Source organism: Vanessa tameamea, chromosome 24 (genome assembly GCF_037043105.1).
Source record: "Vanessa tameamea isolate UH-Manoa-2023 chromosome 24, ilVanTame1 primary haplotype, whole genome shotgun sequence".
Lineage (NCBI taxonomy): Eukaryota > Metazoa > Arthropoda > Insecta > Lepidoptera > Nymphalidae > Vanessa > Vanessa tameamea.
The window spans coordinates 3,601,073-3,616,967 of record NC_087332.1 but is presented as its reverse complement, the minus strand read 5'-3'; the positions used below and the strand labels follow the sequence as shown (position 1 = coordinate 3,616,967).

At 33.6% G+C, this 15,895-nt stretch overlaps 1 protein-coding gene across 1 annotated transcript in view; it reads right to left on the bottom strand.

The window, feature by feature from the left end:
- The window catches only part of LOC113398112 (uncharacterized), a 35,747-nt gene that overhangs the window by 1,250 nt on the left and 18,602 nt on the right, over positions 1-15,895 (bottom strand). Inside the window, exons 2-9 of the mRNA XM_026636700.2 lie at positions 12,244-12,973; positions 3,545-3,763; positions 3,101-3,354; positions 2,389-2,531; positions 2,193-2,290; positions 1,988-2,093; positions 661-754; positions 43-198 (exon numbers count right to left, since the gene is read on the bottom strand). Coding sequence (XP_026492485.2) covers positions 43-198; positions 661-754; positions 1,988-2,093; positions 2,193-2,290; positions 2,389-2,531; positions 3,101-3,354; positions 3,545-3,763; positions 12,244-12,769 — 1,596 coding nt within the window. The 5' untranslated portion in view covers positions 12,770-12,973. The remainder of the gene's footprint in view (positions 1-42; positions 199-660; positions 755-1,987; positions 2,094-2,192; positions 2,291-2,388; positions 2,532-3,100; positions 3,355-3,544; positions 3,764-12,243; positions 12,974-15,895) is intronic.

Here is a 15,895-nt window from a genome sequence, read left to right as displayed (position 1 = left end):
TCCGTCTACATATAGTATAGTCATACAATATATATAACTTACAGGGTCCTGCGCTGCTAGTATTTCTTGTTGCTGTCTAACCAACTCCGTTTCGGCTTTCACTCGATTACTCTCGGTTAACTTCGCCGCGGATACTCTTAGCAACTCATCCCTCACGGGAGAGGGCGGAACCCGAGCCGCGAGAGTTGCTGCCCTTATCTGAAATATTAATAAAATTAAGATATAAGAAGAGTTTTTATATCATGCTTAATTCTATCAGTTAACTGGAGATATACGTTATTTTGTGTATTTAAATTGTTTTTTTTTTTTTTAATTCAAACGTCCTAATGTTTTCTAGTGATTTTTATTGTATTTACCTGCTTTACATGGGTAAAATAAAGATCTATATATAACTTTCAGATTGGAGACCAACATATGAAGAAAACTTATTGATTTATCCGGCTATGAACGTTGACTCGGCCGGCTATGTATCATGCAATTAGGTTTATATGTATAATACATGCATATATTCTATAATATGCATGTTTAATACATGTAAACCTTCGTCTTGAATCACTCTATTTATTAATGAAAACCGCATTAAAATCTGTTGCGTCATTTAAAAGATCTAAGCGTACATATGGCGGGATGCGTCTTTGTTTCATACTATGTAACTATTACCAAAGCTTCCTTTTCAGCATTTGTAGGATCTCGTGTTGCGACTTTTTTATGTCGATAATATGGATTCGGTGGCGGCGGTAACGGTCCCACGGGTCTGTAAGTAAATAGAATAATATGAAAAGAGATGGCGTGTGAGTCGTAGCTATTTATTATCGACAAAACAATATAATTCAAGAACCAATATGGAATAAATAATTATAAATCTAGGTGCAAACAATGCCAAGCCAGAATATTCATTTTCAGCGACGAGGAAAAAACAGAGAAACCAGTGAGTTTTTTTATTTAAAAAATAATTAGAATAAGATATTTAACCGTAACTTAATATTGTAAACTAGATTTTGCCCCCGGTTTCGATCTCGTTACAGGGAATGATCGTCAGAAGCTATGCATAAAAAAGTAGTTCCAGTTTACTAACTGGTACTCCAAATTTCATCAAATGCAGTTCAGTAGTTTGGCCGTTAAAGAGCAACAGATAGACAGACAGACAAAGTCACTTTCGCATTTATAATATAAGTTCAGATAAATGTACATAAGTAATTACTACATAATATACTATGCCTTCAATAATAAAACAATATATTATTAAACAAATGACGATTCTATATTTCATCGTTTCCAAAAAAAAAAAAACATAAATTAACTGTGCAATGATAAAGTGAATCTTCGATTATATTAAGTAAGTGAAATTTCATAGATTTTTGAGTAATAAAAATATCTTCAACTGTAATAAAGTCAAGCCAGAAATTAGCTTGTTGACTTTCACGGAAAGAAACCTACTATATAATTGAGTACAACAGGAAGGCATCAAAAGCTCTGGGTGCTAATTTAAAAAGGGTATTAAAGGGCCGAGAAAATAAAATCGCTTTAAGGCAAGGCGATGTTTGATGTTATGACTTAGTTCCAATTTAATGTCTTGGAGAAAAAACTCGTATACAAGACTTTATTTTTACTCTTATATAAATCTGAATTTATTGCATTAAGACTTATGACTATTGGTATATGATAAATGAAAGGATATTCTTCTCCTAACCAAGGCGAGGAGGCAGGACATACTATAGTGCATAAATATGCATTGTACATAAATATGCGTGCTTAACGAGGCCCAGGATCATCTGTCCTCTAACATTCTATCTGTCAGCTGCTACTGAATTCTTAACATAAATGTTTAACAAATTTTGGCTCAACCATGGTTTCGATCGGAACAGATAGAACCAGATACTTTACGAACTGAAGGCAATTTTTAATCGTCTTGTTCATAAATCTTTATCTCGAAACACATATGAATATCCTTAAGAATATCGTTGTAAGGTGTAAATCTAAATATTACCTTCCAGGGCTATTAGAGAAGATTACTTTTTGTCCAGAATTAGGTATTTGTACATTGGGTACGTTGGTACTGCCGCTTGCTAACTCTCCAACGTTTAATGATAATCCTGTAACCATAAAATAATATTGTTAAATTAGGCTTGAGATGATGAATATTCAAGTCAATGGTATTTAGGTATTTTTAATTTGATTAATAGAAAAATTACCTGGAGGAAGACCAAGGCCCCATGCATTGATGTCATTTGCGTCATTTTCCTGAGGTTTGAAAGTAGCTATGGCGTTACGGTGAATATCCGATAAATATCTGTAAAAAAACGATATAAATTATCATTCAATTGATATTCGTGGCTCTATTGAGTCCAGTATTGGAAAACATCGAAACAATAGTTTGAAGATACTCACTCGCTTCCAAGACCTGGTCCAGATAGTTCCCAATCTTGTGGATAGTGTTCAAAGGAAGCTGGTGGGCCATCGGCATGTTGTTTTATCACCGTTGCGCCGTGAGAAGGTGGTCCATATACGTGAGGATGATGAGAATGAGGTACCTGCATAGCACGCGAAACAGTTTTGAAACCAACGACGATCGTAACAAAAGTATTCCATCCTGTTTTAAGCTTTATCTAAATTGTCTGCTAAATAGCGTCGTTATTAATGTTTTAGTAATAACAGCGTTTACATGTAACATAATAAACATAATACATAATCAGCCTGTAAATTTCCCACTGCTGGGCTAAGGCCTCCTCTCCCGTTGAGGAGAAGGTATGGAGCATATTCCACCACGCTGCTCCAATGCGGGTTGGTGGAATACACATGTGGCAGAATTTCGTTGAAATTAGACACATGTAGGTTTCCTCACGATGTTTTCCTTCACCGCCGAGCACGAGATAAATTATAAACACAAATTAAGCACATGAAAACTCAGTGGTGCCTGCCTGGGTTTGAACCCGAAATCATCGGTTAAGATGCACGCGTTCTAACCACTGGGCCATCTCGGTTCTGTTTACATGTATAATATATTATTATATAGTATTTTAATTGCTTTATAATATATACCTCCGCATTAAACACTATTAAATTAAAGAGAAGTAAATGACAATTATAAGATTATACTTGCCTTATGGTGATGAGTAATCAAATGATGATGGTGGTGGTATTTTGTGGTGTGATAGTTTTGATGGTACCACGAACAAAGTTTAAATATGTGACTCAATGCTGGAAATAGGAACAATAGTATCTTCAAGAACATCTTCTTGGCAGTGGTAACTCCGAGTATGAGGGGAAGCACGAATACTAGTTTCAACGCGATCAACTTGACCACCAATATGATCGCCAATGCTGCCATCACTAATTTCTTCTTTATGTACTTCTCTGAAATTGATTATGAATAGTGTGATAAAAGTTTTCAGTAAAGACAGTGAGATCGTCACTTTTTTAAATTTATTGAATCCGTGTTCGAAATTCAATTCAGAATTAATTGTCTTACTAGACAGGATTTTGGTCATGTTGAAAAATTCGTAGTAAGACTATTCGTAAAAAATATTAAGATATTTATACTCACTGATTTTATGGAACAGTAACCTCCCCTGTCCATTGTCATTCTGATTTGGTTCTAAGTCTATGTGTACCAGCGCGCCCGTTTTGGTCAAAGCTCTCGGAGAAACCTTCAGCGTTGCTCCATTAAACATCATCTCTGGTAATGTTAACTTCATATCATGCGTCATCAGGAATTTAATGCCTTTGTCGTATAATGCATCCGTCACTTCTTCCAACGGTGTATCTGAAATGAAAATGTTCTCTAAATTTTGGGTAATTACTACCCTATATTTTGACACAATGCTCTGTCTTCTTCTTTCTAACGTTAAATTGCCGATGAAAGAAAGAGATATATCTATAGGTTTATATATTTTTCGCTTGACATTATATTTTGTCTGTTTATAATATACTGATTGTAGTGCTGATCGCCTATACTAAAATATACCGTTATATGTACCAATATTAATGATTAGCGCTAAGTGTAAAAATATTTAATGTCGAATTGAGTACCTAATACGAGACGTTGACTGCGAGGGGAGAACCCGAGCGCCAGGATTAAATCCTGAGAGTAAATCCTCTATCCAAACGTTTACTGAAAGTGATATAGCTCTTAATCGATCGAGCCGGCATTTTTATCATATATAATTTTGTTTTCACTGTGTGTGTGTTGTGTAACTGTTTCGTATCAGTGTGCAATAAATTGTTTTATGCTAGTTGTCTAGCAATTATCATTCTGCATCAATAAAGTAGACATCGTCGTAGAGTCCAATGCGAACTTGTATTTGCATATAAACTGAGACAACGACAATTGGTAGAGGTTGCAAGCCCACCTGGGTAGGTCCTACTCATTATATATCTACCGCAAAACAGCAACACTTAGTATTTTTTGTATACCGGGTAAGTGAGCAATGTAACTTCAAACACAAGGGACATAACATCTTATTTCCAGAGGTTGACGCCATTGGTGATATGAGGATTTATTATAATTTCTTAAAGTACCTAAAGTAAAAAATAATTCTTACTAAAATTTTTTTTTTCTTAACTCAATTTTAGTAAATGGACCACCTGGTAGTCACCACCGTACATAGACATGGCAATGTAAGACATATGAACCATTCTTTACATCGCCAATGCGCCACCAACCTTGGGAACTAAGATGTTATGTCCCAACAACAATACTGAGTACTGCTGTTTGGCGGTAGAATAACTAATGAGTGGGTGGTACCCAGACGGGCTAGCACAAAGCCCTACCACCAAGTGAGTACGACACAGACACAATAATCTGTTAAAATATATGTATGCAGTTTATAACAATAAAATCTTACTAATTATATAAATGTTAAATGGATGGATGGATGGATATTTCATATCACAAAAGCAGAGATAGGTTATAGATTGGAATAGCACATAGGGTACCTTTTAGGGGAAACTAGTAATACATATTCATAGTCGACGATTACGTATGGAATTTTTTTTAAAAAATAACAGTAAATTGAAGAAACGGAAACGAAAACGGTATGATGTTAAGTTATCAATACTCACTGATAAGTATCAGCTCGTAAACGCATATTCATTAGAAACAGAAGACTAACCACAGTGATGTATTTGTTACGTAGATATTATCCATGTAGTGAATGTTGAATTAATAATATTTATAATAATATATTGGTGCTTCCTTTGCCCAAAGACTGACCAGATTGAATGTCATACTGTCAGCGTCTTGGGTGCCGCAGCATTTGGTCAACGTGTTTTTTGAAATTTGTTTTATTTTTTTGACTTTCGTTTGAAAGTCGACGAGCTGAAGATAAGTGATGTCTGTGGCTCAAATCAATAATCCTTAGTAATGCTGTTTGGTGGGACAATGTATGATGATTGGGTGGTACCAACCCAGAGCCCTAACACCAAGGCATTTGTATTACAATTTTAATTTATATCGCAAGTATTAATCCTAACAAAACATTTTTGTTTTGAAATGGTACAAATTATAATTTAATTTTTATAAAAAACATGCCTATAAAATGTGAAAAATATATCCATAGTTAAAGACACATTCCGATAACGTGTTCTAGAAAATTACTCTCTTCCATTGTTAACAGCGAAGATTGTTCTTGACTGTAGTTCCATTACTGAAATACACTTTCTATAATAAAATTTATAAATAACTGAGAAAATGTTCCCACACACGTGCAGTTTGTATGTGTATGTTATTAATTGTTTCAATGTGTTATCTCACAGGTGTTCATTTCGACCAATTTAGTGTATCTCATATTATTATTAAAATGTACCCACACACGTGCAGTTTGTATGTGCATGTTATTAATTGTTTCAATGTGTTATCTCACAGGTGTTCATTTCGACCAATTTAGTGTATTTCATATTATTATTAAAATGTACCCACACACGTGCAGTTTGTATGTATATGTTATTAATTGTTTCAATGTGTTATCTCATAGGTGTTCATTTCGACTAATTTAGTGTATCTCATATTATTATTCTAACATATCGTTAAACTAAAATATCGGAGGCTGGAAAACTTAAAAATGGTCAAGACTATGAGTTTCATGTGTAAAATCTACGTATAAATTTGATTGTTTGAAATTCGATTTAAATAATAAATTGCAAAAAAAAGTTTATCTTGCTCTTGTAAGAAGATTGCGGAAAGCGAAGGTCCCTTAACCTTATTGACCTTGAATCGAACTGATACGTTATCTGTATTAATATTATAAATGCGAAAGTAACTCCATCTACGTCTACTTGACTGACCACTGAGATGAATTAGATGAATTTTGGCATAAAGTAGTAGTAATTTTGCTATAAAGCTTGGACTCCAAGGACAAGGACATAGGGCATGTACTTTTTACTACCTTATACCTAACGACGACAAAGGATAATACGTAATTATTATTTTTTACATTACATTAACAGCCTGTAAATTTCCCGCTGCTGGGCTAAGGACTCCTCCTTTGAGGAGAAGGTTGAGCATATTCCACCACGTTGCTCCAATGCGGGTTGGCAGAATTTTGTAGAAATTAGACATGTGCAGGTTTCCTCACGACGTGTTTCTTTCATCGCTGAGCACGAGATGAATTATAAACATAAATTAAGCACATGAAAATTCAGCGGTGCTTGTCTGGGTTTGAAGCCGCAATCATCGGTTAAGATGCACGCCTTCCAACCACTGGGCTATCTCGGCTCATGATACCTAATGCCTATCTAAAACACCAGTGAAGCGGCTGGCCAAAACTATGAGTAGTTATAAAATCAATGTAACAGTTTGTAGTGTAATGGTGTCATTGCTAAGACTACCATGGTAGTATAAAATCCAAGCCCTTACCGTTAGTTTATTCATTGATTCATTGATCCAAATTAAGTTGTTAATAGTTTTCAAAAATTAATCCAACGCATGCAACTTATGTTAAGTTATTTTCCTATCATATTCAGTGTTGCTTAATAAGAGTATTTTAACACCAATTTCTGGTAAGATTCACATTTTCTAATCGTTTCGAACTTGTTTTTTTTTATATACATGTCATCAGTAGGCGGACCGTCAAGTGGGCCATCTGATGGTAAATCAACACTACCTATAGACATTGCTATAATGTCTTATAAAATTTTTACCATTTCTTAGTTAAAAAAATATTAAAAGTTTGAAAAATCATTTTATATAATTATGTCGATGCTTTACGATATGTAACGACACGTCGTGAGGAAACCTGCATAAGTCTGCCACATGTACATATATCCAAAATATAGTTGACCAGCATCAGCAGAATAGGACCCTTCAGGAGGCTTCACATATTGTACAATACATTTCATTTGGATGGGCGCCGTCCAAAGGCGTCTAAGTAGGTACCACCCACTTATCAGATATTATCGTCCGTCTTATATAGTACCGACAAGCAATGCTCACTATTTTTGTATTCCGATAAGACAGATTGAACTACAGGCACATGGGACGTAACATCTTAGAACCCAACGTTGGTGACAAATTGGCGATGTAAGGAATGGTTTAATTTTTTTACGGCGTCAAATTTTACATAGTACCAAGTGACGATTTGCTCATCCGCCTACCAATATTAAAATAAACAATAGCGGAACATTATAGCTCGTTAGTGGTACTGAATCCTAACCTAGTCCATATAGTTATTTAAACAAAGGACCAGTTACCACCACTCGTAAGAACTTCATAATTTTATTTTCCTATATTGCAAATTATTTTTATCAAAAAACAATTGATGGTAGAGTGAAACAACAAATAAAACCTTATTACAACTGATTATGGTATAAAATCAATTGCAGCGATATTTATAACTGGTTACAATCTCATTTCAAAATAGACATTATTCAATTCTGAACTTTATTACTTATGATATAAGATAGTACATGCAACAGTCAATTAATACATTAAAATAACTTTTACATAAATATTTATCGTGCTAAGAATTCATTCAAAATATCATATCTCATAATATTATTGTTACGCAACATTGATCCTTACGACATTTAATTGTTATATTCAAAATAGTATATCAAATATGTGTGTTAAATAAAAAACACTCTTACTGTATATTCAAGTATTTGTTTGAAATATAATTCTCAACTATTTTTTTATATTATTAACTAGTTCTACCCCACAGTATCATCCGACTTAAATGCACTTACACTCAATGAGTAACTATGTACATTATCTTATTTTGTTTAAATTGTGATTGTATATACAGCATATAAACAATCCAACGTTTAACTCATTTATAATAATTTAAATATATCTGTCAATTTTCAAAATTATTGTGTTCAATCTTTGCACCAAGACCATCTGCTTTAATTTAGGTGCCTGCTTTATTCGCACTGAAAAGAGCTCCACTGGTTTATATCGACAGGATCCTGCCTCTCTTATTGTCATCACAGTGGTTTTGGTGGGTCACATAATCTGGTTTCCCCCAAGGGCCGGATATATTTTTGAAGCTATCAAATGCTTCATACTGTCAGCCAAACGAGACGTTTGCGTCCTAAGAGTCATAGTGAAATGCTGTTTAGTCTATACATCTACGTCACTAAACAGACTTTCTAAAGCAAAAAGGATTACTTTAATCGCACTAGGACTCAAGGCGTGTTCAACTAGCTCTATAATGTTAAATATTAAATAACAATTAAAGCTAATTTCACAATTCTTATCTATGGAGTTTTTTGTAGCATTTCGAATATGTTTATTACAGATTGTTATTATAGCATTTGATAACCATCTTCATTGTGTAATAATAACTTATGTAATATTTTGATATTATACTCTTTTCTTTATCAAAAAACAAAATAATACAAAAGGAAAAAGCCCGATAGTCATCGTAAAATGAAATCGATATGCGCCATCGACTACAATAATTATAAAGGACACGAATATTAAAATATCGTATCACTATCAGTCAGTTTTCGAGTGAGATGCAAAGTGAGTTCCTACAGAATAATATCGCTAGCATAATTATCTTATAATTATATAAATATTACATACATCTCAGAATATTCATATAGGATTAATCAGCTGGTTATTGCTCTATGTCAGATGAAATTGTCCTGAATCGAATTGTTTTTACAATACATAAATACAGAGCAAATATATTGTTCTAAGTCAGAATTGAATTCTAGCAAATTGGCACTATCGAAAACGTATTGGGGAAATTAGAATTATAAACAGAAACCTTTAAATATGCAAGTTTTTAATACTGTTAGCTCGATCTCAAATGCGACCTACACGATATGTGTACAAAACTATTTCCGTTTTTGGTATCTGTTTATGATGAAACGTTTTGATAACAAACTGTGGGAACATAATGAAATAAAAGATGGAAGATTATTCCAATTTAAGACTTTGACCTCGATTTATTATATTTGAGTGGAAGTAGCTGACTCGTTGGTCGCGTAGATTGTCTGCTCGGCTAAAATGCGGTCCAGGATTTGTATGAGTAATGCCGATATATTTAAGGGTATTTCTCTTCGAAAATTTCAGCTGTCGGATTGCTATCCCATCGGACTATATAAGTGAGAGAATAGAGTAAGTAAAGTTAAATTCTGTACGTATATTCATGCACAGATTTGTGTACCATAAATCTTCTGCGAAGATTCTTAAAATGCCGCTCATCATGTTTGATAAGTTCAAAAGTGGGACCAACAGCTTTTCTGACGCACAATTTAAGAACTCACGACAACATTTATAAGCATATACGTAAGTTTACTAAGTAAATAATTAATTAATTTACACAAAAAATAAAAAAAATTCTCAAACGAATATACAAAAAAAGGCCTTATTTTTTAACTTGGTTAAAACGAATGTCATTGAAGAATATTAGCATTTAAATCTGCGGTTGAAGCATCAATTTTAAATGGACAACCGCATTTCTAAGCCTCACGGATGTGACACCAATGAATGTTCTATTGTTTATGTAAATGTTTACGCGCATACAAACTTTCCACCCTTTTCTATATATGCATTTATAATATACTATGAACATGTTTTATAGGACAACTATTATTTAGGTACAGAATAGGTAAGCAGATTAGTTATCTCGTTGGTCTAGTGAGTCAATGTATTGGGATCAAGTCCTGGGTTGGGCGAATAAAAGGTATTGAATATATTATCGAAAATAAACAGCAACATCCCATAGTTTGACAGCTAGCTTTAAGATTCTTGTGTTTCGGAAGGACTGGTGTCGGGTTTATATCTTGTGTTTGCACACATATTTGATTACTGTATTATCTCTCGTGCAGGTTGACGATTTTAATAATCAATGTACGTTACGTTACATTTCAAATATTTGTCAAATTTTTATAGATTTTTGTGTTTATTTACAAATGAATATGTGTATCCATTTGGATCTTAGATAAGAACCAAATTCAAAGCCTAGAGACTAGCAGTGCTTCTATTTAAACTTATAATCTTCTATCCTATTATAAACGTGACGACCTCCGTGGTCGAGTAGTGTGTACACCGGTTTTCATGGGTACGCCACTCCGAGGTCCCGGGTTCGATCCCCGGCCGAGTCGATGTAGAAAAAGTTCATTAGTTTTCTATGTTGTCTTGGGTCTGGGTGTTTGTGGTACCGTCGTTACTTCTGATTTCCATAACACAAGTGCTTTAGCTACTTACATTGGGATCAGAGTAATGTATGTGATGTTGTCCAATATTTATTTATTATTTATTATAATTTATTATAAATAGTATTTCTTTAGTAGTTTATGGAGTTGCTACTGTACATTATTTTGCTTTTATTTGCTCAAAATCAAATAGCATTAATATAAGGACAATACTGTATATTAACGAGAAAATAGTTGCAAAGCTAGCTATTTCGTAATCTGTCATACAATTGTACTCTCGCTTAAATCAATCCTTCAAATATTATAAATGAATGAAAGTCTGGATGTTTGTCAAGTATGGATTTGGATGAAATTTTGTAATTGTTGTGAACGAAATCCGTCTACTTGGTGACTTTGTGCAAGCCCGTCTGGGTAGGTACCACCCAATCATCAGATATTCTACCGACAAACAGCAGTACTCGGCATTGTTGTGTTTCGGTTTGAAGGGTGAGTGAGCCAGTGTAACTACAGGCACAAGGGACATAACATCTTAGTTCCCGAGGTTGGTGGCGCATTGGTGATGTAAGGAATGATTAATATTTCTTACAGCGCCATTGTCTATGGGCGGTAGTGACCACTTACCGTTAGGTGACCTATTTGCTCGTACGCCTACCGATTACATAATAAAAAAAAATAAGATAAGGACCATATCATGATGCGTGGACAAAATTGTAATTTTAAATATTTGTTAACAGTATAAAAATGGTATATAGTGTACCTGATAAAAACGTATACAAAGTTTTTTTTTTCGCTCGTAACACACTCGTGACAATGAAATAGAAAAGTTCGCTATATAATCTTAAATGTGTCGCACATGGTCAAGCTTATAAATGATTCATGTTAATTGAATCGCTTTTCCCTTTAAGTAGACCATTGGTCGATAAACCTTGCTTTGATTTATAAAATTATTTTCATTTTTAATTGGAACATTGGTTGCTTAGCGTAATGTCAGTTTTCTTATGTTTAACTTTAATTTGAACACGCTTATATTAACTTCACTTATAACTATGTATGTAAGAAAATCTTGGAATCTTAATTCGACCCACTTCCCGATCTTCGATTAGGATGAAATTTTGCAAACGCTCTGAGTTCTGATGACAATACATGACTAGCTAAGAAACGTCATTACAAATCCAATATGGCGGACTGGCTGTTTGAAATGCACCCCCATGATATGGGTAAATGAAAAGGCTTGCTGTCAGGAATACGAAAAAAATAGTGACGTGACTTAAATCCAACATGCGGACAACCAAGATGGCGGATTGGCTATTTAAAATGCACCCCCATGATATGGGTATTATATGAAAGGGTTTGCTTTTGTAATTTTTAGTGTGTGCTAAAACCATGTTTTTTAGTTTTTTAAACTATTTTATTAAGGTAAACTTTATTGTTTTATCAGATATTTATAATTTTGGTAAAATTACATTTCTAGTTGACGATTTTAGTACTGCAGAAATAAATACTAGAAAATCTACGTCAAACAAAACTTTTTGGTCACATAAAATAAAACGCAAACGAATTCGGAGTTAAGTAAATCAAAACTATGCTTGCGGTGTTTTCACTGTTGACTGTTTAATATAAATTGTATATTGAACTTACCCGATTCCTCGTCATCTTTGATTTCATTTTCTTCATCGATTAATCGATCCTCCTTGTCGTTGCTGCCGGTGAGGTAGATAATATTCGCTTCTTTACTATACTTATTTAAATCCACGTTATTCTTCTTAAAACAAACACCACTTGTAACACTTATATCACCTTTATAATCTAAACTATCATCCAAATATGCGTAGAAGTTCTTTTGTAAGCAGCTCACTGTCGGTTTTAACGTACACTTGTTTAAAATACTGTCCCACAAAATGTTACCAGTTTTAAATGTTCCATTATGATATACGTTTTCAACGAAACCTCTGCCTGATATGGCTTCTATAATCTTCAATTTCTTAGGTATTTCGTTTTTGACTCGTTTAATGTCTTCGTCCGTTTCATTGTAATTACATTCAACTACTATTAAATTTAAAACTAATATTAAAATAATTATTGTTCTTGATTGTGAAAACATTGATTTAAGATTTCGAAAAATAGTGTCCCCATTAGCATTACCATTACGATGTCTTCTTGCCATTGTCAGATCATTACTAATAAAAACAGTGCCTTTTTCTCATTTAAATAACTGTTCAAAAACACGGTGAATTACTGTATCTACTTGGGCGTAGGCTCATTAATTCCATTTTCTATGATACCTTTAGAATATTTGAAAGTATGTTAGCAGTTGTCTCCCCTGTTACTCTCGAACTTTTATTTTGAATGGAAATTGTTGACGTTTCACCTGAAAAGAGAAAATACCTGTGATTATGTAGGTCTAAATTTTTGACATCGACATTGTAGACATAACAATGGAAAGAAATTCATTGCAAATTTTATGAGCCAAGCTGTCGCATATAGGCGCGGCATGGCTTTCTAGTTATATAAATAACTTTTAAAATTGGTTAGAAGAGAAGTTTTAATTGCAAAATCTATGTTTTGTATATAACATAATAGAAATAAATGAATATGAATTGAAATCAAACAATCTACTCTATGGTCTTATATTATGTTTCAGGGAAAAAGGCCCTGGCGTTGCAGCGCTTAAAATTTCAAACGCGGCAAATACGCATTGATCTCACGCGGTAATAAAATATTCAAAGACCTTTCTACAAAATTGGTCCACACCTCTAGTGATCTAGCTGAGTTTAGTTAATCAGAGATATAATAGAGTTAGAATTTCGGAAACAATGTCAGAAGACAATCTTTTGGATGGTATATATTTTTATATTTATCACGCTTCCCTTCAGTTTTATCAAATTATTTATTAAATCGTCTTAATATTACGAGCTTTTATATTCTAAATAAATATTAAAAGTTATGATATGGGTACATCCTCTTTCCTGATATGATCACCGGAAGGCTAGTTCATATTTGACTAAAGAATCTGAATTGCGTTGGTACGCAATTCAGATTCTTCGTTGGTACGAAGATATGTTTGTAGTATTCTTGGAATACCAAGAATACTCTAGAATACCAGATATGACATTTCACGCCGCCAATATTCGTACAATAGACTTATTTTTAATTACCTTATTTATTTTTTTAATTCAGTCCTCAATGTAGGTAATATTCAAATAAAAAACAATAAACTTACTTAGAAACAGAATCGTCTACTAATGATTAAAGTTGTCAAACAAGTTTATTGAGACGTGATTAAGGAATGTAGAAAGTTAGTATATTTATATTAGTTCTATTTTAAATTTAACTAATCTCATTTTCTTATAATCATCAAAGCGATCAATAAAACATTAGACGGAAAATAAAATTTAGGTCGATTTCCACTAATATCAGCTTATCAAACCTAAATGCACCATTTCATTACGAAAATTAATTCGCTTTTAATATTGCTTTAGAAGAATTGCAAATGTTAACTCATTTATCCAAGATTGTAAGATTACAAGTTGGACGGGTTCACATCGAGGCATACTTTTAAGGCACACTTCTGCTTCCTACCTTAACTAACCAGTTACTTTTTTTCTTTAATCAAAACTAAAAGTAATTAACCATTATATATGTCTTCAGAATTTATTCTTAAGGTTGCCTAGAAAAATCGTTGTCTTAGCGATAAGGTCATCTTCTTTATAATTTCATTATCATACAGCTTTCTTATCTGCATTTTATGTCCATTGGTGTTTCCAAGTTCATTGGTGTACCGAAATGAGTTTCTTGAATTGTTTCTTTTTGTATATATAGGCAAACTAGCAAATACATTGTTAGTGGTAAGTGGTTACCACCACTCATAGCCATTGGCACGGTAAGAATGCCATTCAATATAATAATTAATATAATAATTTGGAACAAAAGCCCTATGCCCATTTTTACACCAAGTAACTCATCTTTAATACCAATAATAGTGGTGTTGTTTAGCAGTAGATTAAGTAATGAGGGAGTGGTACCTATCCATAGAGGATTCCACATAGGCACAAAGCCAACACCACAATTTTTTTTTTTTACTAATTAATTTAATAGTAAACGTTCTCTGTTTTTTTAAATGGACGATATCAGAGAAATGGCAGATGTTGCTAATGCGGTACCACTTGTGGCACTAATTCGGAGCCTCATTGCTGTCATTAGCCTTACACTAGAAGATTAACTCCTCACACAATCGAGATGACATGGATATTTATGAAAAACGATTGAAATCGTTTGAAACAGTTATCGATTAATAAGATATAATTAGACCAACAAGAGTTATTTTCAATTTTATTTATAGGAATGCAATTACAAAAATTTTTATGACAACAATTACAGTTTATGTATCTAGTAAATCTGTAAACGCAAACATCAAATAGAAAGAATATGAAATAACTGTAAAGACAACATCAGCTTTTATAAATAACGAGTAGCAAAAGCCCAATAAAAATAGATGTAACTCAAAATTAGTATCTACATCCTCTAAATTGATTTAAATTATCGTAAGAGACGCGACCAGATTATCGTCAAAGCCGTCAATTTCAAGGATAAACTAATTGAAGTGAAAATAGCAGATAGGGCACTATGTAATGTTTTACACTCATTACGCAATTGTATGGCAATCCAACCCGACTGAATGATGACCGGAGGTTTATCAGAAGCGGTTTGTTATCCGCTCTCAGAAGTATAGCGTATAACACTACCGAATTCCTATCTTTGACTGCTACTGACTAATTGAATACAGTAATGACTTTGATTAACCCGACCCAGGATTGGATCTTAGATTGAAAAGCCATCCACAAGACCATCTAGGCAGTCGACATAAAAAGCAACAGTCTGTAAATGTGCCATTGCTGAGCCTCCTCTCCCTTTTGAGGAGAAGTTTTGGAGCTTATTCGACTACTCCACCGGGTTGGTGATTACACATGTGGCAGAAATTCATTGTAGCTAGACACATGCAGGTTTTAATTACAAACACAAATTAAACACATGAAAATTCAGTAGCGCTTCCCTGGATTTGAAACCGCAATCTTCGGATAAGATGCACGCGTTCTAACCACTGAGACATCTCGGCTTAGTCGATATAAGAAGTGTACAATTATCATCCAATATGATAAATCAATTTCCACACGCCAACGAGCTGCAGAATCCGCACCAGTAAAATCCGTTCCGCTTTCCAGGCACGTGCCTTGCTGTTTGACGAATTAAATTAATTGGAAGTCGCAATGATGTACGCAGTATTCTCCAATTT